The sequence below is a fragment of the Acomys russatus genome, chromosome 2, assembly GCF_903995435.1.
Source record: "Acomys russatus chromosome 2, mAcoRus1.1, whole genome shotgun sequence".
NCBI lineage: Eukaryota > Metazoa > Chordata > Mammalia > Rodentia > Muridae > Acomys > Acomys russatus.
Window position 1 is genome coordinate 88,619,855 of NC_067138.1, and position 24,171 is coordinate 88,644,025.

Consider the following 24,171-nt stretch of genomic DNA (forward strand, 5'->3'; position numbering starts at 1 on the left):
CTTTAACTGCAGTTCCAGGGGAGGTGATGGCCTCTCTGGTCTCCACAGGCACCAGGTACCCAGATGGCGCACGCACACATACATACCCACAGGCCAAGCACTCACACACATAACATGAAGATAAATAAATCTTTTTTTTTTAAGTCTTAAAAATATCCATGCAAAAGGTAATCCCATCCAGACCCTTCCATGAAGGCCTCATCCCTGCAGAAATCCTGTGTCACTCAATGAGAAGTTCTGAGTAGGAAGCAGGAAATCCTGGTAAGGAAGTGACACTGGCTGTAAATGCTCTGCTCTAGGGTCAGCTGGCTGCTAACACTTTTCTGCGTACAGCTTTCCAACCCTGGGCTGCAAACCAGTAGTGCAGAACACATCCCCTTTCTCATTTTTAAACATACAGAATTTGATTTAAAAGAAATGTACAAATACATCTTATGGTGCTACTCTAAAATATTACTTGAGTTCATATACAGAGAAACCAACAGAAATGGTAATGAGCTGATTTCTCTATTCCCACACCTTTAATGTCTCCTTATTGTGCATAAAGCCATGAATATGAGTTATTAAAAAAAAACCATTGGCAAACCAATGAATTCCAAGACTAAAGGCCACTTGAGATCCCAGAAAGCAAATCATACTTATGTAAAATGATTCTTCTCCTCAACTTCCCTAGAACTGACTCACAGCTCTAACTAGGAAACAACTAGGTTAACTTAGACAGGATCCCTTACATTACACTTTGATCCATTATCTGTGTTCCACCTCCTTCCAGAAGGAACTACAGCTTCCATTAAATGAGAATTCTCATACCTGCCAACTGCCTAAAGTTTGCTCCTTCCTACAGGCTCACAGAGAGAATGATGAGAGCTCACTGAGTCTGAGCTTGCCACTCTGTAGAGATTCTACTGCCCAGTGTTGATGGACTCAAGCCAGTTGTGTACATAATAGTGGGCCCTGAAACACCACTTTGTATGAAAATAAAGATGTAATAAAACAGGATTATTATGACTTTGAATATGTTTGACTACTCTCATAAAATTATCTTAATAATGATCTTACTGAAATTATTTCAAGTACAGTCCAAATTGGAACTTCAGGAAATGGTGTCAAAGAGCAACACGAAGCAAGCAATGCTATATACTCTAACGCCCTCGGTGGTGTCTCCTTACCCACCTTGATCTCTTTCGTGCCATGTTCGACTTCCAGCAGCTGGTGAATTTGGAGAAGGGTAAAAGTCTCCTGTAGGACTTGGCTCCATATTTTCATCTATGGATATAGTTTTGGGTCTTTTGCTGTTAAAATATAATAACAGTGACATCAATGGCATTTCTGGGAAGATGTGTAGCATTTATTTAAAAAATTAAAAAAATAACTTCCAGTAAACCCAAGTTAAAGAGTTAGTTTGAGACAATAATGAGTGGTCAAGAACTCAGTGGGGACAGAGAACATTTTCAGAGGTATATACTCCCTATCCTTTGTGTGTACAGCCTAGCATTATGCCTGCCTAACAAAAGCTGGCTGGTACAGCTAGCTTTTCAGATATGTCTTCTCTGCTAATATGAACATTTTGCTAAGATGCGCTGATTTATCTTATGTTCTTCAATATTAATACTGTTCACTTCTCAGCAGACAGTCTAATGCTTTGCTATTGCTTTGGAGATAAGGCAATGGAACTGGGCAGTGAAAGAGCCTCAGAAATCCGACATGTTAACAGTCCTTTAAGAGCTCCAGCAGCAGGCTCCCCAACCTGTCTAAGCTCAGTTAATCACCTGTAGGTGGAAATAATAAAACCTAGTTTAAAGAGTCTGGCTGAGAAGATGAAGTATTCTAACAACTATAAAGCTCTCAGTTAAATTGCTTGAAGTTTGAAGACACTTATTAAATATTAATTATTAGTACTGACTTTATAATTAATAACATGAAGACCGTTTCTAGAACTTTGCTAATTGTCTGGATTCGTGTTCTTTATCTTTTCCTTAAGCAAATTAGGCTACTGGTCCTTTATTCTTAAGATCAATCATGAACATTTATTATAGGCAAATCAAGTATTTAAGAAAATACTTTGAATGGAATAACACGACTTACTTATTACAGACAAAAGTGGATATATACAGCAAAGGTTAAAAACTATTTTATGATGTGAGTGTTACTTTGGGATTCTCTACTTTGGAATGCTCCAGCCAAAACCCCAATGAACAGCTCATTATTGACTCTTAAATAAACACTTTTTCTTTTCTTTAAAAAATTCTTACTTGTACCTATGTTCATATGCAATGGCCACAAAATACCTCCTAAATTAATGTTATGTGTTACTAGTAATTGTAACGTCATCAAACTTTGGAACTATAGAGCATCTCAAAAGTTGCATGCAAACCAAGCCCCACTTTTAACAAACAGGGGTACAAATCTGGAGAAATTCAATGAGTTTGCCCAGGAAAAGTGAACAGAAGGGGTCACGCCAGGAGGCAGGTCTCTCAGCCAGGATGCTACACGCCTAAGTCCTTGAAGCCTGTGCACATCTCAGCTTACTTGTAGATACAATTCAGTTAATTGCTGGCTGACAACCCCTGGAGTACTGACAGATTGAGCATCAGATGTATGCAAAGACAGAAGGAGGAATTATTTCCATAAGGAGCAACAGAGAAACATCTTTAGGCTCTACTTATTTTGAAGGACACAGGATCTGATACTGCACAGCCATGAACAAAAGACCTGTGCTGACAATATATGGAACCAACGAGGAAAATAAAAAATCATAATTCACATTTTAAATTTGGAAAAATCAAAGTGCTTTTAAGACTTCAACACGTCAGAGATAATTTTAGTGATAACAAACCCAATTATCTTGATATACAATCTAATCATATGAAAATACAGTTGGGTCATAAATGTTATAAAAATCGACCTTACTTTATAAACAATATAAATATGGGTGTTCCCACAACTATTCAAAGGCAATTAGCTTTCATTACTGAAAAATGTCTAGAAAAATATTTTTCGAGATTATCTTTTATTTTCAAAAATTAGCATAATGCATGCTTTATGGGAATTTGTGTACATTCTTATGCCAGTCTGTGGATATATTGAATATTCAGGAAATGAGATAGTACTTGTATGTGCAAGACACAATTCAAAAAAAGGAAAAAGGACATCTATATTTATCTTGAATAAAAGTTACACAAGGAGGAGAGAAAGCAAAATGCAAGCAGAAATGAAAGCCAGGGAACCTGGCTCCTTATCTTCCCCAGCACACGCGTGCTAAGCTAGTCTCAGAAAGACTGGGGCTTTCACTGGTACCACGAGAGCCAGCTGATGTAGTCGGAGAACTGCGATAATTGAATCCTGCAGTCTCAAACCAGGCTTTAATTTTAAGGCGAGGGGAATGACACTTTTTCAGGTTTTATTATCCTAAGTGCAGATGTGATATTAAAGTAAAAATCATCAGGGCGCACTGACTATCAACAAGAGAACACAACAGCAATATCACTTGCATGTTTTAAGGGTTTTTAAAAATTTATGTGTATGTATCTTTTGCCTATATGTGTACCGTGTGTATGCCTGGCGTTCATGGAAGTCAGAAAACGGTGCTGTATTCCCTGGAACTAGAGTTTACATATGGTTGTGAGCCACCATGTGGGTGCTGGGAACAGAACCCATGTCTTCTGTAAGAGCAACAAGAGCTCTTAACTGCGGAACCATTTTCCCAACTCCCAATGTCACTTTTAACATTGCCAAAAGATTAACTAGTAGAATTATATCTCATGCCATAAGATAAAATCTCATTAACATAGTTTCATAGTTCATTTTTCCCCTCCAAAAAGGGCTTTAAAGGTGACATCAATTACATTCAATACTAGAATATCAAAACAAATGATTCTGGCAAAAGTTGCAAGTCTGTGTATTGTCAGTAGAATGCTGTGTCCCCTGTCACTGCCTGTCTGCTCGAAGGGTGAAAGCATACATAGCATCATCACATTACCTGCTCGGTGGAGAAGACAGCGACCTCTGCAGGTTCACACCAGAATTCATGTCATGATAGTATGGCTGGCTGGGGATTTCTCCGATTGGGAAGTTGACTCCAGTTCCCTGGGTTATGGGTGCTGAGGAATAATTTTTTTTAAAGAAATGTTGTAAATGATATTCATTGTTATCTCTGTTCAAATATAATATCGCTACTTTTATTTCATGGCTCTTTCTCTTTGCAAGAGCTCTCTTCACTTGAAGATTCCATAGCCCCTGTATGCTGTGACTACCACCCAGAATCCTCAAGTCAAGGCTGGGCATTCTGAGCACTCACTCACACTTCATCCCTGGGTACCACTTCCCCTGATCACACTACCCAACCTTCTTCATTCACTCCCTCATATCAGAAGTCACTACATCTGTCAGTCCCCAGTGTGTAGATATGAGAAACAAATGATCCTTATCACTTAGCACCAAAGGAGTGGCTCATACTGAACTAAATCATTGATAAATAAAAAAATATAGCATGCTTTCATAAATAAGTATACCAGATTATTATCCTATATTACTTTTAACAGCAACATTAGAATGAATTAAAACTCGCGATGGTTTCCACAGTCTGGTGGCCTACACCTGTAATCCCAGCACTAGGGAGACTGAGGCAGGAGAATAGAGAACTCAAGGCTACACTGGACTATTTAGTAAGTCTGAGGCCAGTCTAGTGTATATAGTGAGACCATGTCTCAAACAATACAAAATAGACACATGGGAAACCACAATGTGTCGTATTTGACTTAAGTATATGTTAAATTGGGGCAGGAATGAGTAAAGCTGGCAAGATGTGAAGAGCCAAGGTGTTTTTCAAATACACATGCAAGGCAGGTTTTATACAGAATCTTCTTCACTGTACCTGCGCTCCATGTGCTAAAGTCTAAAGATAAATAGACTTTCAGTCCAAGCCCTCTTCCACTTATATGGACTGTGCCTCGGTTTCCAAACAACAAGGTGGAACCCTAGCAACATGATTATTTGGGGATAAAAGAAGTAAGAGAGATAGCCGCCCAGCAGCATGTCATGCCGTCAGCTGTGGGTTCCCTTTCTCTGTTTTCTCTCCAACTTTTCTCTGGTAAAATGGAGTAGTGAGTAATGATGGAACAGTTCAAAAATGTGCTAAAAGCAGGCATGGGCAAATGAACCTGTTTGCTGGAAGTTTGTTCTTTGAGAACCTATTGACTGGGGAGTAGAGAGACAGCTCAGTGGTTAAAGTCCTTGCTGTGCAAGCAAGAAGATCTGAGTGCGGATCCCCGGCACCCATATAAAACCAAGTGTGTGCATCTGCAATTGCCATACTGGGAGATGAAAAGGATGACCTCAGGGGCTCCCTTGACCAGCCAAGTTCAATGGCAGACACTACCTCAAAACTTAAGGTGAAAAGTGATACAAGATCCCATGTTGGCCATGTGTGCACAACTACCAAAACCATGGGTCCAAAGTTTCAAATGTACACTAACACTGTAGTTTCTATATGTGTGGCCACTGACACTGTGGCCTCCACAGCTCAAAACTTCTAGAGCCCCTGCCTTGTGTTAAATTGCTCAGATTTTAATTGTTCTTTATATTATTCAATATACTTGAGCCTTCTTTATGGAAAAATATTTTTATGATGAATGTAAAGGTTATTTGAATTATTTAGACAGCTACGGTACTGATCTTTGCTGCAGCCTGAAATATGCTGGAGGTTTAAAGTGTGGAATTTCTTAGCTCACAGTAACCACATGCTTTAAAATTGACTTGGACAACCATGGCCTATGGGACACAAGAAGCAGCGGATGTGTTAGAAGCAGGTAGTTAGTTGCTTGCTTGTCTCAGAGAATGTGAGCAATCTGCACAGACATGTTTGTTTCCACTTCGGACTGGAGTTCCACCCTCCTGTTGAGCCCAGGTATATGATGTATGACAGAAGTCTTTCTCTGTACCCTTCCCTAGTTCAGGGGATGCTGTCTGAGGTCTCCAATATTTATGTGTATGTAGCACTCTCTACTAAACATGTTCTGTGTTCTAGCCACTTTTGAAATCTGAGGTATTTGACAGAGTGCAGATAATATTGACTGGAACTTTACAAGTTGTTTCTTTTGAAAATATTTTTGTAACATTGAGGTTTTTTAAAAAATTTTTATTTGTAACATATTGAAAACATTAAGCTTGCACAGTAACTAGGCACTGTTTCTTCCTTCCAGGGTTAATAGCCACTACAGTTTGCTTGACTACAAATATGCTGGGTATAAAATGCAGTAACATGGTAATCAAAAAACAAAACAAAACAAAACAACAACAACATAAACACTTTCAGGGTCAGACATGGCAATGGACGTCTTTGATCTCAGTACTCAGGAGGCAGAGGCAGGTGGATATCTATAAACTGAAGGACAGCCTGGTCTACACATGAGTTCAGGCCAGTCAAGCTACGTGGTGAGGTCCAGTCCAAACTCTGAAAAACTTAGAATGCATTCTGACAGTAAACGGGAGGTAAAGTAAATTAAAAATAAGCATAACTGAAAAACTTCAAACAGCACAGTTTCCTGAGGGACACTAGAACATTTTAGAAGAGCAAGTTTGCCAGGCCTTCCTGTTTCTGAGCTTTTGGAAGAGCCCAAAGCAGATGCAAACATGACTCTTAGAAGATTTTCAAGACAGCTTCAAGAAAGCCAAAAGCTGAAAATCCTGGCAACCACATACCAATGCTCTCCTAGAAGCTGTGTACCAAAGAAACTAGGTTTCTAAAGGTTAGAGGCCAGAAGCTGTCCTTGACCAACTTTTAGCATGGGGATGGTATCATTCAACAAGTGATAGCCTGATACTGAACGGCTTCATTAGCTAAGTCAAGATGCACATTAGTAGATCACATGACAGTTACTCTAGAGGATAGGAGGAGGGGCATGCTGTGAATCAAGAAGCCAGAACCTGTAGCATACAGTATAAGGCTTGTTCATAAACAATACAGTTCAACCGTGTGAACAAGATCACAGTGTGAATATATTAAAACACTTAGGAGAATAGAACTTTCAAGAATCTCAGAGACATCTATTTACATATGGAGGAGAAAGTAAATGTTTGCTGAATAAATTAGCTAAGGAATGAATATGGATAATTAATATACTAATTACAAATCAGTAATGTTTGTTGTGACACATAGCTTAAAAACCTCTATGAAATGACAGTATAAATTAGGGATACACAAATGAAACATGTTAAAATTTACCTTCTGAAATGTTGTGAGAAGGTATTTTTAATTTCCATTTTATGTTTGAAAGTCCAATTTTTCAAAATACCATTGTGTTCTCTTGAAGGTTGCAGAGTGGGTCTCCCTTGACAGTACTTGGCACCGTGTTATCTACAATGGGGTACTATGTGAATCCTTTCTGATGGATGACTCTACTGCCCTTCTCATAAGAAAGGACAAAAATCCATTACAGAGCTTGCAAAAATGGTCCAAGTGTAAAAAAAAAAAAAAAAAAATAGTTTCCTATGGCCCATAGCTTCACAGCTCAGGCTCTCTGCTGAGAAACAACTTCAAATACTCCCTTCCTTGGGGGTTTCTAGGAAATCACACGTGGCTTGAATGACAGACTAGATGATTAGACTCCACTTAAGAAGTGCATGCATATGCGTACATATGCTAGAGCGGTTGGGATATACATATCTAGCTGTCCTTCCTGATGCTGCTGCCAAGTAGACGAACCCATGACACCCTTATCTACTCTGAATTCTAGCAGAAGAGACATGGCACATAAGGTCTTGAGTGTTCATATACGTCATTCTCTGATAAACATGTTTTTGTTTGGGAAAGTTCAGACATCTGAGTTTTTTAAGAAACTATGTTCAAAAGGCAGTCCTCTGGGAGCTTGGAGACAAGAGATGCTCAACAGGACTCTACAGTTGCTTGGTTACTCTTACCCATTAGTTCACTGTCTTTGCTCCTTACAGTTGGCTCTGGCCCTCCTTCATAAACTCTGCAGTTGACACAAATGTAAAACCTGTTTTGCTGTTGTTGCTTCTTTGAATTTTGTTTTGAGACAAAGCCCTTGCTATGTTATCTCTGGCTGGCCTGGAATTAGCTAGGTAGCCCAGCTGGCCTCAAACTTGTTGAAATCTTCCTGCCTCTGGCTCTGAATGCTGAGATTACAGGGGTGTACACAAAAGAATAAACACAAACAAGGTGTGGAGTGGCAAGGATCACCTAAGTGGTATCTAAGTGACCGATCAAAACGTGAATTACAGCACGACCCTCTAAGTGATGTAACAGTCTAAAACAGAGGCGAGATCGGGAAGAAAATCGCCGCTTCCATTCACATCATCCGTGCGTAGCCCTGGCACCTTGGGTGAGTCTTCCTACACTAGCAAAAAAAAAAAAAGAGCTGGGTAATCAACAGAGCTGCCCCTGGCTGAAGTAGCCTACCAGGGGAGCTCACCCTAGAAAAACCCAGTGCTGCTGGCCAAGAATGGTACCTCAGGTGAGGTGCTGGTGTAAATAACTGGACATTGTTTGCGATTAACAATGCTTTCTATCTATATCCAAGTACAATCTGCAAAGTTAATTTCTGCATCCCTATGCACATTGCATGCGAGTGTGTACATCCTGTGCATCTCCAACCCCCACCAAGTCACTATAACTGAAAAAGCACTTATCTACAGGAAACTTATGTGGGTTATCATAACAACACAGAGTACATTTAATTATTCACACTTCCTTTGATATAAATGCCCATCTATGGTCACAGAGAGAACTGAATTGAAGGGATACCAATAGGATGACCAACAAGAACAGCCTAAATATTAGTGTTAGACAACACAAAGCTTTGATGAGCTGAATGAAAATATTTTACAAAATTAGGTATTTCATTAGAAAATTTGAGATTTTTAAAAATTCAAATATTGTTACGTAGTCAGTTTTTATACTGTATTTAAGATTTAAAATGTGCAAGACTTGAATGATTCTGTGTACTCGTGTAAGAAGGCAATTTACTTACTTCTGGAAACCCTCACAAGCTCCGATACATTGAAGACTCCGGATTTTACAAAACTGTCCTCAAGGTACCCTGAAAACAAACATCAAAGGAAAAAGATCAGCATATGCAGGGAATAAAGGTGCCAATTAAGTTCTAGAATCTGTTCATTTATAGACTAGAACAAAAACCAAGAATATTTATTCTAAAGACAAGTAAGAGCAGAACCCGAATATAAACTGAATCCGTTTTTCAAAAGTAAGAAATATAAATAACCTAAATAACCCATGGGATTTCCCATTAACTTTCTAAATTTGTAACTGGTGGGATCCTATTTGCCATGGAAGACATATGGAGAAGGAAGGCTGGGAAACACTCTGAATGCATCTCACTCTGCAGCACCTGGAAGGCCACAGTCTACCTATTAACAAGGGGAAAGAAAGAAGGAAAACCACAACCACAATTAGCACCTTGTTGGAAATGTTTCAAGGATCTCTCAAAACCACTGCTCTTTCACAAATCCTCCCCTGATTAAAGAACAGCCAGCTGTTGCTACCAGAATCTGCAGCCTTGTTCCAGGGTCACTCAACAGAAGATCAAACCCTGGGGCACAGTGAATCCCTCCATACCCCAAGTTAAACCTGTGAGCCTTCTGTTTTCTTTGCCTACCTGCAACTCTTTCCTTACTCTTCCCACTACTGGATGCTCCACCCCCCAAGAACTAGCTGTTACAAATGCAATGCATCCAGGCTTCCAGAGTCCACATCAAGAGTGTAAAAAAGGTGAGAGACCATGGACAGCTGACCCCACGCTGCCCCAAGGAAAGCATAAAAGTCTGCAATGCTCACAATGAAACTATCTGTAAAGCAAAACGCCCCGTGGTCTCAGAACCCGTGACTAGTCTGGATTTCACACACAGCTTCATAGCTGACCAAAGATTAGGTTCAGTACAGGAGATGACGCATGGGTGGCGAGCCACACGGAGTCAGTAACTCAAGGATCTAGCGAGCCAATCCTGGCCCTAGTTTTCCAGTTAAGAGATGCTGACTAGGGAGGGAGGGTGAGACCAGGAAGAGAGGAGGAAGGTGGATAGGATGGATGGGGATGTAAAGTGAAACAAAAAAGCAACATTGCTATGAATATTCTAAAATTAGAGGGGGTGGGCGATTGGCCTTATAAGCAGATCTCACTTTGTTTCGGGTTCGTTGTCTATGAATGAGAGACAGAAAACCCAACTACCTCCTAGAGTTATTATTAATACAAAATAAAGTAAAGCATTAAATCCAAGGTAAAAGCAAATGTGGTATAGGCAACCAATAATTCCAGTGCACAGGAGGGAGAGTCAGAAGATTTCCTGTGAGTTGTGACAAAGTGAGACCCCGTCCCAACACAATGGCAAACACTAGTTAGATGTGAGCACTACAGTAATGACATGCAGCAGAGCCACAACCTGAACAGGGAGCCATGCACACTAAACTCCAAATAGCCTCTTACAAGTTGTAAAATTTCACTTAGAAAACTCAGCCACCCAGAGTGCCTAAGAGGTAATTGCTGCACAGGCACCGATGACTTAAGAGCCACACCTGTGGGAACGTGGCTTCGCACTCAACGTGTTCATTCTATTGGAAAAGTTGAAAGAAAGACCAAAAAGGAGGTACAAGGCTTCATTTGATGATAAAGCATATATATATATATATATATATATATATATATATATAGATATATAGATATATAAATATAGATATATATAGATATAGATATAGATATAGACATTTCTATGAGAATAACAGAATCTCCCTAGCTGATGCACTTCTATTTTAAGAAACTGCTTGAGCAATGATTTCTTCACTAGGTTCAATTTGTTTCAGAGATTACTTAGGAATGTCTGTACAACCAGTACTCTCTGTAAGGTGTTAAAAGTCATAAATGTGGGAAGTGTCGTGGGGGGGGGGTGCAATTGATTCCATTTGCTTGGATGGGAACAAAGATGTTTTGATGTTCTAGGCCACTGTAGGCTTTGTAGTTTGGTTGACTAAACTTTGGTTAGCTTATTAAACTTCATTTTATAGGTGGTAAAATGCATTTAATATGCCAAGCAGAAGCTCTTCAGTTACTTAGCATCTCTGCAGCCCATACACTGCTTTACTCTGCAGCTCCCAACTAGAAGCCCCGTCTCTGTACGTGCTGCTTTCAACCCTCAGTGTCCTGCCGAATGATGACACTCCGACACTGTCCCCCACCCTCTGCTTCCTCTGACCCTCTCTGGCAAACATAACCCCTATCGTCTGTGCTCACATCACACCTACTTAGTCTTCATTTTACACCTGACACATTCAGAGTTTCCAAGACATTTGTTTTCAAGTATTAAATTCTTTGTTGGATTATCAGTTCCTTTATTTAGGGGAGCGACTAGGTTTTGTCTTTCACCATATCTCTCTCAGCAACTGACTCATTGTCTATATATAGAGTAACCACCAAATGAACACAGTACAGTATTTTAAAATTCAGCTTTTAAGACCAAGGTCATAAATTAACAGCTTAGTAATCTTATAACAAGATAGCTCCAGCTGGCATAAAGTTGATGGGTAGCTGTACCAGCTCCATCACTCCCTTCAACTTGTTTGCTTAGAGGTTTGTAGCAAGTCTGTCTATTCTGAAGTATATGGGTCCCAAAATAGCTATGAATGTGGCCCAAGGCATCTGTGGATGATATATTACAATGTCAAAAGGCTAGAGTTTGGGGTACAATAGGAAAAGCAGCAACTAGGGTCAGATTATAGCTCTGATTTTGTTGTATTTTAATGTATAACCTTGGGCATATAGTACAAATTAATAGCCGAAGGATTCAAATAGGAGCATAGAAATGCTTACAAAATAAGTTAATGAAGGAGTGACATTTAGATGGTGCAGTAGATAAAGTCACTTGTCACCAAGCCTGAGTCTCATCTGGAGCACAGGCGTGCGCGCGCGCGCACACACACACACGCACACACACACGCACACACACACCACACACTTTAAAACCAACGAATAAGACAATAAGTGTTGAACATTTCAGTATATTAACATGAATTATATTAATACACAACCTTCCAGAACGTAAAAATCATCTTAAGGTGATTTTTATTATAACTATGAGTAGTTAAGGCTCCTAAGTCACATGGATTAAGACAGGTGATGTGGTGACACTTTGAGCCTAATTGCACAGGGGATGGATGGACCACCTCGAGGCTATTTCTAGGCAGGAGAATAGGCAGTCAAACACAAAATGTTGATGTTTCCACAGTGATAAGAATTCGAGATCTACAAGGAAAAACGAAAGATTTGCTTTACCAAAAATATGAAAACTAGTGGAAATATATCAGAACCCTTTAATAAAATGTAACCTCACAGCCAGGCACAGTGGCACACACCTATAATCCCAGCACTCAGAGAGGCAGAGGCAGGCGGATCTCTGTGGGTTCAAAGCCAGCCTGTCCTACAAAGTGAGTCTAGGACAGCCAAGGCTCCACAGGGAATCCTGTCTCAAGAAAAAAAAAAAAAGCAACCTCATTGGGCCCACTGGGCTTTCCTGCATAGCACATAGAGAGATCTGAGTCAAGGAAACTTTGCCAAGCAGCAGTAAAATGCCCACTGACAATGAGCCAAAATGCTGGTGGTGGGTGGCAAGCAGGAAAGGGGTGGTGGGTTTTATAGTGGCATTTTGTGTGCACAACCTTTACAACGAACAGGTCATCCACAGCAGACACAAAAAAGAACGGATGTCCTAGAGCTTGGACAACTAAATGCTTGCTCAAGTAGACAGAAGGCAAATACTTGAGTAAATAACTGAAAAGGGCCTTTCTCACAGGGGGTCTAGAGCCCTGCGATAATAAAGAGTCAGAGATTCAGCAAAATGGCTGAGCACTGCTGAGGCCGTAAAACCCCTTGTAGCCCTCAGGCGATGGAGACTTACAGAAACACAGTTTCACATGGTACACAGTAAACCTCAACAGCTCTCGCAAAGGCCAGATATCTTCAAGTAATTTGGAGAGATTCGGAGTAAATTCCCTTCGTGTACTAAAGGAACATGTGCCTGTCTTTGAGGCAGGGCAGCTGCTTAACGGTTATAGAGCAATATTACACAGCAGCGTAAGCCAGGGGGAAAGAACATGGCTGCATTTGTGTGATGCTATATTTACAGACATCTATACTCTTTAAGAAAAAAAAACTGAGTGGGAAATAAGGAGCTCCACAAACATAAAAGTCTCAAAGGCAATACCAAATTATATTATTTTATTCTTTTTTTTATTTGTCTATGACAAAACAACAGTAAATCACTGCTCAGAAGTTAATATAGTGTTTAACCTCCTTTACAAACAAGAACAGACGGAACACAATAGCATATCTGTTAATATCTCAAATTATAATCAGCACCATTTAAATGTTAAGCAACATTTACATAGAAAAATCCAAGGGAAGAATGATAACACTCATTTTTATGGTCTACTGTGTTCTATTCTTGAAATTAAAAAAAAAAGAAGCCACAGGGAAAGCAGTTATTAAATTCATGAGAGCTGTCTTCAAGTATTTGAAGGACTGTTAATGTAGATAGTAGATGAGACTTATTCTGAATAATTCCAGGAACTGTTTCTTGGCTCCATAAACAGATTTACCATCCAATAAGAAAAGTCCTAAAAAAGCAATGTGAGCTTGTAGTATTAATATTAACCTGCACAGCTTGGTGATATGCCGAACCCGCCACAGCATGGCAAGAGCCATGGACAGTAATGTCACCATCTTCGAGATGAGGAACTTTCTCTGTCCAGAGGTGGAAAGATGCCCGTGGAGTCTGCATACTACCCCTGGACATGAGAATTCTCTCTTTGGGTTAAAATTAAAAGGAACAACAACAGCAAATACCTTACCAAAAGACCCTCTGAAGCCCCTCAGATTCCACTTTCTTCTGTGTTTATTCTGCTAAGTTACTTCTCTGGCGCTGTTCTTTTCAAAGAAGGACGGATGGCATAAGCACCTACTAGGTACCATCCCCATCCAGCTTTTGGCTGCAACAGTTTGCTTCTATCAACGGAACGAGATGACTTAACTCTCCATTTACGGGTGCCAAGGGCTATGGGGAAATTATCTCACACTAGCTCCCTGCCAATCCCACAGCAGGACAGACCACGGTGAGGCCACTACTTCTTTTCCGGTAGAGGTGTTATGTACACAGCTCTACTTTCAGTCTCCCAACGCTGACCATGGTTCATCCATGGCCGAAGCCAGAAGTAAACAATAAAGTCTCTGCACGGAGACGGTCTCACTGCAGAGCCATGAAAACATTCCAACGTCTAGAATAGTTTCTCTTTCAATGTGTAAGTCCATGACAGCAATGACCAAGTGTTTAAATAAAATCCCACTGGTTTCAGATTCTGACAGTACTGAGTATATTTTTATATATTTTAGTATTTCCTTCCAGTTCTTAAAACTTTTTCCTGTGTGCCTAATACATATAATTACATGGCTTTATAAAAATTAAAGCAAAATTTTATTTAAACAAATCCATATGCTAAACTTTTCCTTTCACTGTCCTGTCTTCTCTTGTTTCAGAGGCATGGTTTCTAATGACTACATTATATATAGTTGATATGACGACCAATTATTGGACCATTCTCTTACTGTTTGGCATTTTAGGTTATTTCCCATTTTCAACAAATTCTATAAACAGCATCTCGATCAAGATCTTCACACACAAATCTCTGTCAGCAATTCTCATGATTTCTGTCGGCTGGGGTGCTCAGAAGCAGGGTTGCTAAGTCAAAGAACATTCATATGACCCAAATCTCTTGGTGAGGACTCTACAGCTGCTTTCTATGAAGGTTTCTGTCTAGGTAGATTCCCCCAGGGTGAGCTGCAAGCTTACTGCCTACCATCCGGTGAGGCACCCTAGAAATGGCTTGTCTTTAACTGTGGTGAGTTGATCTGGGCAAGACAGCAACAGAGCAGGAATACTATAATTCCCATTTGCTTCATTAAGATAAAATTGGATTTTTTTAGATACACGTGTACTACTTCTTTGTCAAGCACTTTCAAGATAGAGCTTTTGGAAAAAAGGAACATAACAGTGACAGAAACCAAACACTAAAAATATGTAACAGAGTGGTGTGGTACCAGGAAATTTTAATACTGTATATTACTTCTAAACTGTGATACTTCAATTAAGTTTGTGAATATTTTTCTTGTCATTTGAAAAAATACTCACTAATCCTTATTTTCCAAACTTTCAATTTCTCTCTGATTATAATGACTTTGGCTGTTAAGCAACTGTGGTAAGACGTCCATCCATCCCTTAGACCAGGCACTGTCGCTTTGCAGTCCTGGAACCGTGGTCCCTGTTCATCCCGGAAGACAGATCTTTCCACTTACTGATAAACCAGCTGCTTCTGAGATGTCTGTGTGTGCCCGGTAAAGTACTATAGGAACTTTGTTCCTGTGAAGTTATTATACCAGAGTGATGTGGATGCAGCACAAGATGCGGGTCGGGAGACAAAACAGAGCAAGGCTTGAGAGATCTTGAGAACGCAGGGGAAACTGGCTGATGAAGTCTTCCTCTAGCCTGTGTCTGTTCCTCAGGCAGCACTGTGTGCTTTCTGAGCACTGACTTGCTTTCTACTGCTAGTACGATTTTTAGATCCAAAATTATACATGATATAGTCCTATCTTTATAGTCTCAAATTAATTTAATTTCCCATAGCAGATGCTGGAATAGTGCTTATTAGATGAAAATATAAATCGTTACAAAGATGCTTCTATGCACTTAAAGTGAACATTCAAGATTCACATCCTAACATCGTCAAGACACACATCCTAACATAGTCAAGATTCACATCCTAAGATTCTGGTACTATTTTTTTGGTACTGGAGAATAAAACCCAGGGTTGTGTGCATGGCTACAGAAGTATTGTGCCGCCAAGCTATGTCCCTACTCTGCTGATATTAATTTAGAATTAAGTTTATCCTTTAATATCAAGTCTGACTGAACTGGGGAGTCAGAGCACAAATGTACACTTTAATATTCACTCCAAGAAAGTCTTCACCTTTTGGAAACTGTTATCTCATGTTGACTAATGAGCTGCTTGATTTGTCTGGTACAGCATTGTACGAGCGCCCTTTCTCTGGTCTCTGGACAGGAAGGGAAGGTATGCCTCCCTCTAAAGCACCGGGACGCGGTTTGGCAGAGGTGGCTCTGGGCACTTATGTGCTACAGCAGGTTCTCTGATCCTTGCTCTTCTCTGAACACAGAGGAAGCCTGTGAAGCAGCTCAGTGTGCAAGGCATGTACCACGCATGCCTGACAGCCTGCGTCTCAAGCCCAGGACCCATGAGGAAAGAGAGTGCCAACTCCCAAAAGTCATCCTCTGACCTCTATGTGTGTACTATGGAATACAGGTGTACACACACACACACACACACACACACACACACACACACACACACACACTCAGTAACACTAATAAATATTTAATGTTAAATGAACAGAAAACAGAAGAGGAATGTGATCAAGGTATTAAAAATAAAGAAATGGAATGTGAACACTAGTAATGAATATAAAGCAAAACAGATAGCATAAAACATATCAATAAGCACAAAATTATAAGTAATTCACAAACTCCACATGAACATAATAATACTGGAAGAGTTATATAAAGTAGTTACTAGAATCCAGAAACTGGACAAAAGTATCATCACCAGGGGCATTAGACATTATAAAAATTTTAGTACAGCTCTTCCAGAAATTAGTCTATCTGTTAATCAGGCCATAGTGTGCAAATGCCGGCAAGTTGCTCTGTATTGCAAGACTGTAAGACCCACGGAGCTTTAAAGCAAGGTGGCTATGTTCTCAACCACAGAGGTAACTTGAGGAAATCCTTCAGAGTAGAGGCTTCCCTTAGGTCATATTGCTTCATCTTGGAGAAATAAAATAGATAATAAAAAGAGAAATGAGTAAATTTCTAAACCACTTTATTAAGAAAATAAACAAAGGACTACAGAGAAAACCAAGAGAAATTACAAATTATGCAGGAAGCAACACAGAGAAAAAGAGAACAGAAACAATTCTTCCCCATTTGAGCGGCGAATCAAGGAAGTAAATAGCATTTCCGTATGTTCCTATCAAAGTTGTGAGAAAAGACAGAAAGACTCAGAGGTGCTGTTCAGCACGAGCTGTGATACACAGGGATATCGGTACTCCACCATATGCGTGCTGATGGTACTGATGACAAGGCTACTAAGAACATGGAGCTAATAATTTAAAAATAATAAAAATTAAAGCTAAAAGCTGTAATGCATAGATTTGGAAAAGAAAAAGAGGGGAGTGTGAGGTGGTTCACTGAGGAAGAGAGCTTGCTGCTCTATGGAGATTCCATTCCCAGTGCCCACGTGGGCCTCACGGCTGTCCACAACTCCAGTTTCAGGGACTTTGACACCTTCCTGGGGCCCCAAACACACACACACACATGGTACACAGATATGCATGCAGGAAAAATAGTCACACACGTAAGATAATTTTTTAAGGAAAAGAGAAATTTTAAGATGAAAAATAAATAAAGAGAAAGAAGTCCTTGAAAAGAACAGAAGACCTATTTGCAAAATGGGCTAAGAAAAAGCAAGAGAACGCACCAGAGGAGCAAGGAGACGGTAGGAACAGGCTGCAGTCAAAGGAGTGGGAGAGGATCACACATAAAACTGACCACAGCTTTGAAAGCTCAAACGAGCAATTACTTGGTAAAATAAAAGTAACCAAAATTGCAAAGAACTGGAAAGCCTGAAATAGACCAATTATCCTACTGCAGAGTTCCTCAGAATTTGCTCAACACTATAACCACCTGGGGATCTTAAAACCAATGAGTGCTTGGATTGCAACCTCAATTATTCTGACTTAATTCCTTTGGGGTGAGACCTGGACAGGAGAGAGTGTTACATTCTCCACAAGAAATTCAAACGTGTAGCAGTTTGGGAACCACTATGTCAGCAGTGAACCAAACGGCAGAAAGCAAAGCTGGTGCACATTAGAGCCTATACAACTGCAGGATGGAAGGCTGCACACTGGCTGGGAGTTAGAGTCTGCGGGTGATTTGAGTGGACTTCAGAATACGGCGACTGCAGAACAGAACAAAAAGATGACTCAACAGCTCCCTTAAATAATGTCAGGCCCAGGTGGATACAGTTTTGATGTCACTTACACTATCCAAAACCTTAGGAAATTATGACAAATCTGCAAACTCACGTCCCTTATTCTTCTCTGAGACTAGCAGATTTAGGTTCTTAGACGTTTCATCTCCTTCATGAACCCCAAGTAAAGAACCAATAAAAAAAGCTCCGTCATACACAAGCACAAACCCCATGAACCCTATGTAAAACACCCTCAACTGGATACAGCCATGCCATCCACAGGCCAAGTACAGCATCCCCGTGAAGGTGCATGGCTGAGAACAGTCCATTATCTGAAAACATAACCTTGTGGTGAGGGATAAACACTCACAGGGCCACTTCAAAAGCCTCACAATTCCAACCATCATGATGTTCTTCTTGTAGGTTTCTAGGATCCTCTGGATACTCCTATTTCCCTATTCTCCCATACTACTCTCACCTGGAGTCCCAATAGGAGGCCCCCCGCATCTATCTCAATTTCCTGGTAAGTGAAGACTTTCAGGGGACATCCCTGTTGGGCTGGTCTCCAATTATAAGTAAGTATATACCATGTGAGTCTTTCTGAGTCTGGGTTAACTCACTCAATATGATCATTTCTAGTTCCATCCATTTGTCCACAAGTTTCGGCATTTTCTTGTTTTTAATAGCTGAGTGGTATTTCATAGTCTTTATCCATTCTTCTGCTCAAGCTACTGCACCAACCAAAGACAATACATGAAGTAAATATTGAACCCCTACTCAGATCTAGCCAAAGTACAGGACATTATCCACAGTTGTGTGGAGAGCAGGGACAGGCTCTGACATATTTGACCACTTCCCCTTGGTGGGGAGGCCTGGTAGTACTCAGAGAAAGAATAGGAAGGCTACCAAGATGAGACTTGATAGGCTGTGACCATATATGGGAGAGGAGGTTCCCTTCTGTCACAGACCTAGAGGATGGAAACAGGGTGAAAGAGGGAGGGAGAAAGAAATGGGAGGAGACAAGAAAGGGGATAAAAACTGAGATACTTAAATCTGAATAATTAAAAAAAAAGAGAGAGCCTGACAATTCACCTCACAGCAAAAAGCTGGTTCACTGAATCTCAAATCTAAGCAAAAACAGTGATCAAAGCTAACAACAGAGACAAGCAAAATCCACCAGCAAATTACTCTAAAGAAAAGACAGCAAGTCTGCCATTCCTTGTTTCTCCCCCAAGCCTCCTCCTATTTCCAGTTCTTAAAAACACCACCTGGAACTGGGCGTGGTGGCGCATGCCTTTGAGCCCAGCACTAGGAAGGCAGAGGCAGGTGAACTGCTGAGTTCAAGGCCAGGCTGGTCTACAAAATGAGTCTAGGACAGCCAAGGCTGCACAGAGAAACCCTGTCTCAAACTCCAGCCCCCTCCACCCCTGCAAAAAAATGCAATCTGGAAATACACCAGCTGCATAAAGACAAAGACTATACGACTTCACATATATGTGTTACATAGAGCAGTCAGACTGATAAAGTAGAGCAGTTGTCAGGGGCCGGGGAGGGAGCAATGGGGAACTCTTTAATGGGTAAGATTTAGATTTTTTTTCAAAGGACCAAGTTCTTGAGAATGCCTTCACGGTGGTGTGAACACATTCACCGCTACTAAATTGTATACGTGAAAATGATTAGAGGGCATAGTTTATGTTCTGTATATTTTTTGCCACAATTTTAAATACGTAACTTGGAATCTGTAACCACAATATGACTATATTTAGAAATAAAAATCTTCATGTTGGCACTTATGTTTATTAACATTGGTTACATAATTACTGAGCACAAATCTACATGCAATCAACCCCACTGGCTCATCTTTATACTTGCATATATAGGAACTCAAGTTTTTAGTTATCTCTACTACTTATCTAACCCTTTAAAATTTTTTTTAATTATTGTCAGTTGGAATGGCTTTTCAGGGAAAAATTATCATAAAAAATAAGAGATAATATTTTGAGGCTACAATAAAAAAAAAAAGAATTCATTTCTGTTGTCTTTGGATGCAAAACTTCAATGGAAAAGTTTTCTTACAATTTTAACTATCCCCAACTATCTCTAGTACTTCATGTTGAAAAGCAGAACTATGAAGATAACGTCTCATTCATCTAGGATTATCAAAAGATTTTCTGCTTCAGCGTTGAAACATAACCATTTTCACTGCATATACTTAGTTGCTCATCTCTTCCTGTAATTGTGCACTGGATATAGTTAGGTTTTTTTATTTAGATCTCTTTTTAGCTGATACAGATTTTCTCCATTTGTCTTCAATTCTATTTTGCTTCTAAATGCTCTGATTTTCCAGCAAAGGTGACAAAACTAGTATGGAGCTTTCTCATCTTCTATCATTAATCTGATTTTAAGAGGAAATAACTTGAGTCTGCTAGGTGTTGATGATTACTTCTTTTTTATTCTTTCTTTCTTTCTTTCTTTCTTTCTTTCTTTCTTTTCTTTCTTTCTTTCTTTCTTTATTTTTTGCAACAGGGTTTCTCTGTGTTGCCTTGGCTGTCCTGGACTTGCTTTGTAGACCAGGCTGGCCTCAAACTCACAGCGATCTACCTGCATCTGCCTCTTGAGTGCTGGAATTAAATGCATGCACCACCATGCCCGGCTCGATGATTATTTCTTCTTCTTCTTCTTCTTTTTTTTTTTTTAAACTTCATGTTTCCATAGGATTAGATTTATTTTGCTATTCACTTTTTATTTTCAAGGCAAGGAAACTCAGCTGAAGGAACAAACTAACTTTCTTCTGTTTCTGTCTCCAAGCTACTCAGGTCTCCACTTTCTGTTTACCTCCAAGACCTCATCCTCCTGTGTCCACCCCGTCACTATACCCTCTCCACACTCACAGTCCTTCTGCAACATTCCTTTTCTCTCAGGCCAATTACTTCTATAGGCTGGGTTTTTACCTCTCTATACAGATTTTAACAGTATGGAAACAACTTCTTTTACTATTTTTCCCATCTTATATGTTTCCATGTTTATTCAAACTGTACTTTTTGGTTCATTCATCATGCAAGTCCTTCCTTCTGAATAAGCTGCTTTTTCCTTTTCCCTAGTTTCTCATATTCAAAGATACTTTTCTAGGTGGTACTAATACATGCTTTCATTGGTTTTTCCACCAAGGGCCTATTAGTGTGGTTGTTTTCATTTAACTTAATCCAGACTTGGGGTTTGGACTCGGTGAGGGATGTGGCTTTCTGCTGGCTGCACAAGAGAAATCCTTAATCCAGGCTGAGTGGAAGGCTGTGGAATGAGGGAGCAGAAGCAGATCTTAAGAGTCTCGTCTCCTCCCTCAATGACTCGGCCAAGATTACTCACCTTTATAAAATAATAACAATAATGATGACGAAGATGCAAATAATAGTTAACATTTATTGAGTGTTAATTATATACCAGGCTCTGTGCCAAGTACTTCAGGTTCTGCCTCAACCTAAAAGGCAGATTTGGCCTTTGTTGTTCTTGTTGATGATGGTGATGATGATGATGATGATGATGATGATGATGATGATGACTTCAAATACTTAAATTTATTAGCTTCCCAAAAGCACTAAACTTGGAGATTTAAGAAGATTAAATAACAAAATGTGTTAAAGTGTTCCAAGTTGGTAATAATTATCGAGAGAGGCAGTGATGTGTTGGTAGCTGTACTCAACAAAGTTGTGAAGAATAGCTCCGGAGACGGATTCTGCTCTCCCTCTTCCCACCACCCAGCTAGTTGACACTCTGCCAGGGGGCACTAACCAGGCATCTTTTGGGATGGAGGACTACGCTAAGAGCAGACAGGACCAAGCTTAAGAAGAAGCCTGTCTTGAGGCTTAATCTAGTCAGACTGGAGTGGGACGCGACACACCCAGGAATGGCCAAGACAGCTGGCGTTCCTATGCTCTTCAGTCTCACCATGTCTTCCATTCCCCACCCCTACTGGTCTCCAGATTTACACAGTTTTAAATGACAGAAAAATCTCCATTCCTGGCAGAGGACCCCGGGTCGGATCTGTACTGTCTCTCAGAATCAATGCTGTGGTCTCTCTGCTGAGATAGAAAATACAGAGAACATGGATTTTTAAAGTCAGCCAACATACACTAGTTATGCGATGATGAGGATAAGCCTCTGTGAATCAAGCAAGAGGCTCTTTTGCTCTCTGTTTCATCATGGTTAGAAACATTTTCAATACTTTATGAATCTGCATGGAAGTTTTAGTAAGAAGCTGTAAGAAGCCAAGTCGGAAGTTAAGCCTGAACTGTAGGCTTTCCATCCAATAATTAATGGTTCGTATTTTGCTGGATACCTCAAAGGATAGGTCTTTAAACTTTATCACTGTTACTCAAAATTGTATCTGCCTTCAATTTTTTTTTTGAGCTTTTACTATTTACAGTTTGACAAACTGCTTCTAAAGTATATAAGGAAATAAAAAGATGTTTAACACTTACAAAATATAATGTAAAAACTTACTTTAAAGTTATGACAATCAAGAAGCCATTTTGATATTGGCAAAAGAGAGACACACATGTCCATGAGATGGACCAGAAGCAAACGTGCAGTTACATGACTATTGATAGTTGTAAGGATGGCTGAGCAATTAAGCGGAAAGCAAAAAGGCTTTGCAACAAATGTGTATAACCAACTGGATATCTATATGAAAAACAGATGAACATCAACCATTAAGTCCCATGCTATACAGTATATCCACATGTAATGAAAAGCTACTCAACAATAAAAAGGGATGCATGCTGCCAAAGTGACTGTGCTGATAAGGAAGCCACAAGAGAGTGAACATATGAGCTGGGGAGATGGCTCAGCAATTATGAGCACTGGCCCAGAGGATCTGGGCTCGATTGCTAGCACTCACACCATGGATCACAATCATCTGTAACTACAGGTGCAGTTCATCTTGCACAACACGTCACCAGGTTTGCAGGATGTGGTCCTATTTCTACACCATGGAAGCCACCACAAGAGAGGCAGAGACACTCACTGGGATTTGCAAAGGTTCTGAAGACAGAGGTTGTAAAGCAGTTTAAACAAGGAGGTCAACATGGGGTGCGGACGTTCTAGAGACTAACCATGAGTACAAGAACACAGTGAAGGACATGGCCAGCCTGAAGATCTGTTTCTATGATGGCTATGAATGTAGACTGAACTGAGAGTGGGGCCTTAGCAGTAGAAGGAAATGGAATAATGCATTTTACACATTGTAGAGGGAATGTGGACCTACAACATACATGTCGGAGGGTTAAGACCCAAGGCAAAACTACCAGCTATTGGGGTCAGGAAGTTATTATATTACTTAGATGAACTAATTAAAGTGAAAAATTTGTTAATAAGCATGCATTATAATTTTAGCAGCAATTATCTCCTTTTGAAAAGACCTTTCTTTATTTATTTTAATTAAGAGTAATGCCCTGGGTGTCTGGAACCCAAGGAGTCAATCATCTACAGATTCACTCACTTCTCTGTCTTTCTCTCTCTGTGGTTGGTCTTCAACAAGCATAGGTGCTTCTCCCATGTCCAAGTGAGAGGTAACTGTGTGAGGGCTACTCCTGGGTAGCATCTAGGACTACTGAGACTAAAACTGCAGAATGCATTAGTATGTCTCACTAGAAACAATCGTTTATTTACTCAGAAAATACTGCTCTGGCTAGCAAGTAGCTCAATTCAGAAGATGACAACAACGCAAAACACTGAATTTTCAAACTAAAAATCCACCGCATTAAGAACAATCTACCAGCCAGACATTAACCACTGCACACTGTAGTAAGAAGGTGGTAGGACTACATGTTTCCTTAGCAACACAACAGTACTGGAAGTGATGGCACTTGTGTTTAATCCAGGCACTCCAAGGGGCAGAGGCAGACGAATCTCTGTGAGTTCAAGGCCAGCATGGTCTAAGTCCAGGAAAGCCAAGACTACACAGAGAAACCATGTCTCCACAAGTAAAACAAAATAACCACCCCACCCCACCGGCAAAAACAAACAAACAAACAAAAACAAAAAATCAATCTACCAAATAA

General features: G+C 40.1%; 1 protein-coding gene across 7 annotated transcripts in view; it reads right to left on the reverse strand.

Annotated features, from left to right (window-relative positions):
* Positions 1-24,171, reverse strand: part of Nfib (nuclear factor I B) — a 211,011-nt gene that overhangs the window by 55,652 nt on the left and 131,188 nt on the right. For all 7 annotated transcript variants that reach the window (XM_051163738.1, XM_051163748.1, XM_051163756.1 and 4 more), the window contains 3 exons: positions 8,991-9,059; positions 3,980-4,100; positions 1,174-1,292 (listed from right to left, as the gene is read on the reverse strand). In XM_051163738.1, coding sequence (XP_051019695.1) covers positions 1,174-1,292; positions 3,980-4,100; positions 8,991-9,059 — 309 coding nt within the window. The remainder of the gene's footprint in view (positions 1-1,173; positions 1,293-3,979; positions 4,101-8,990; positions 9,060-24,171) is intronic.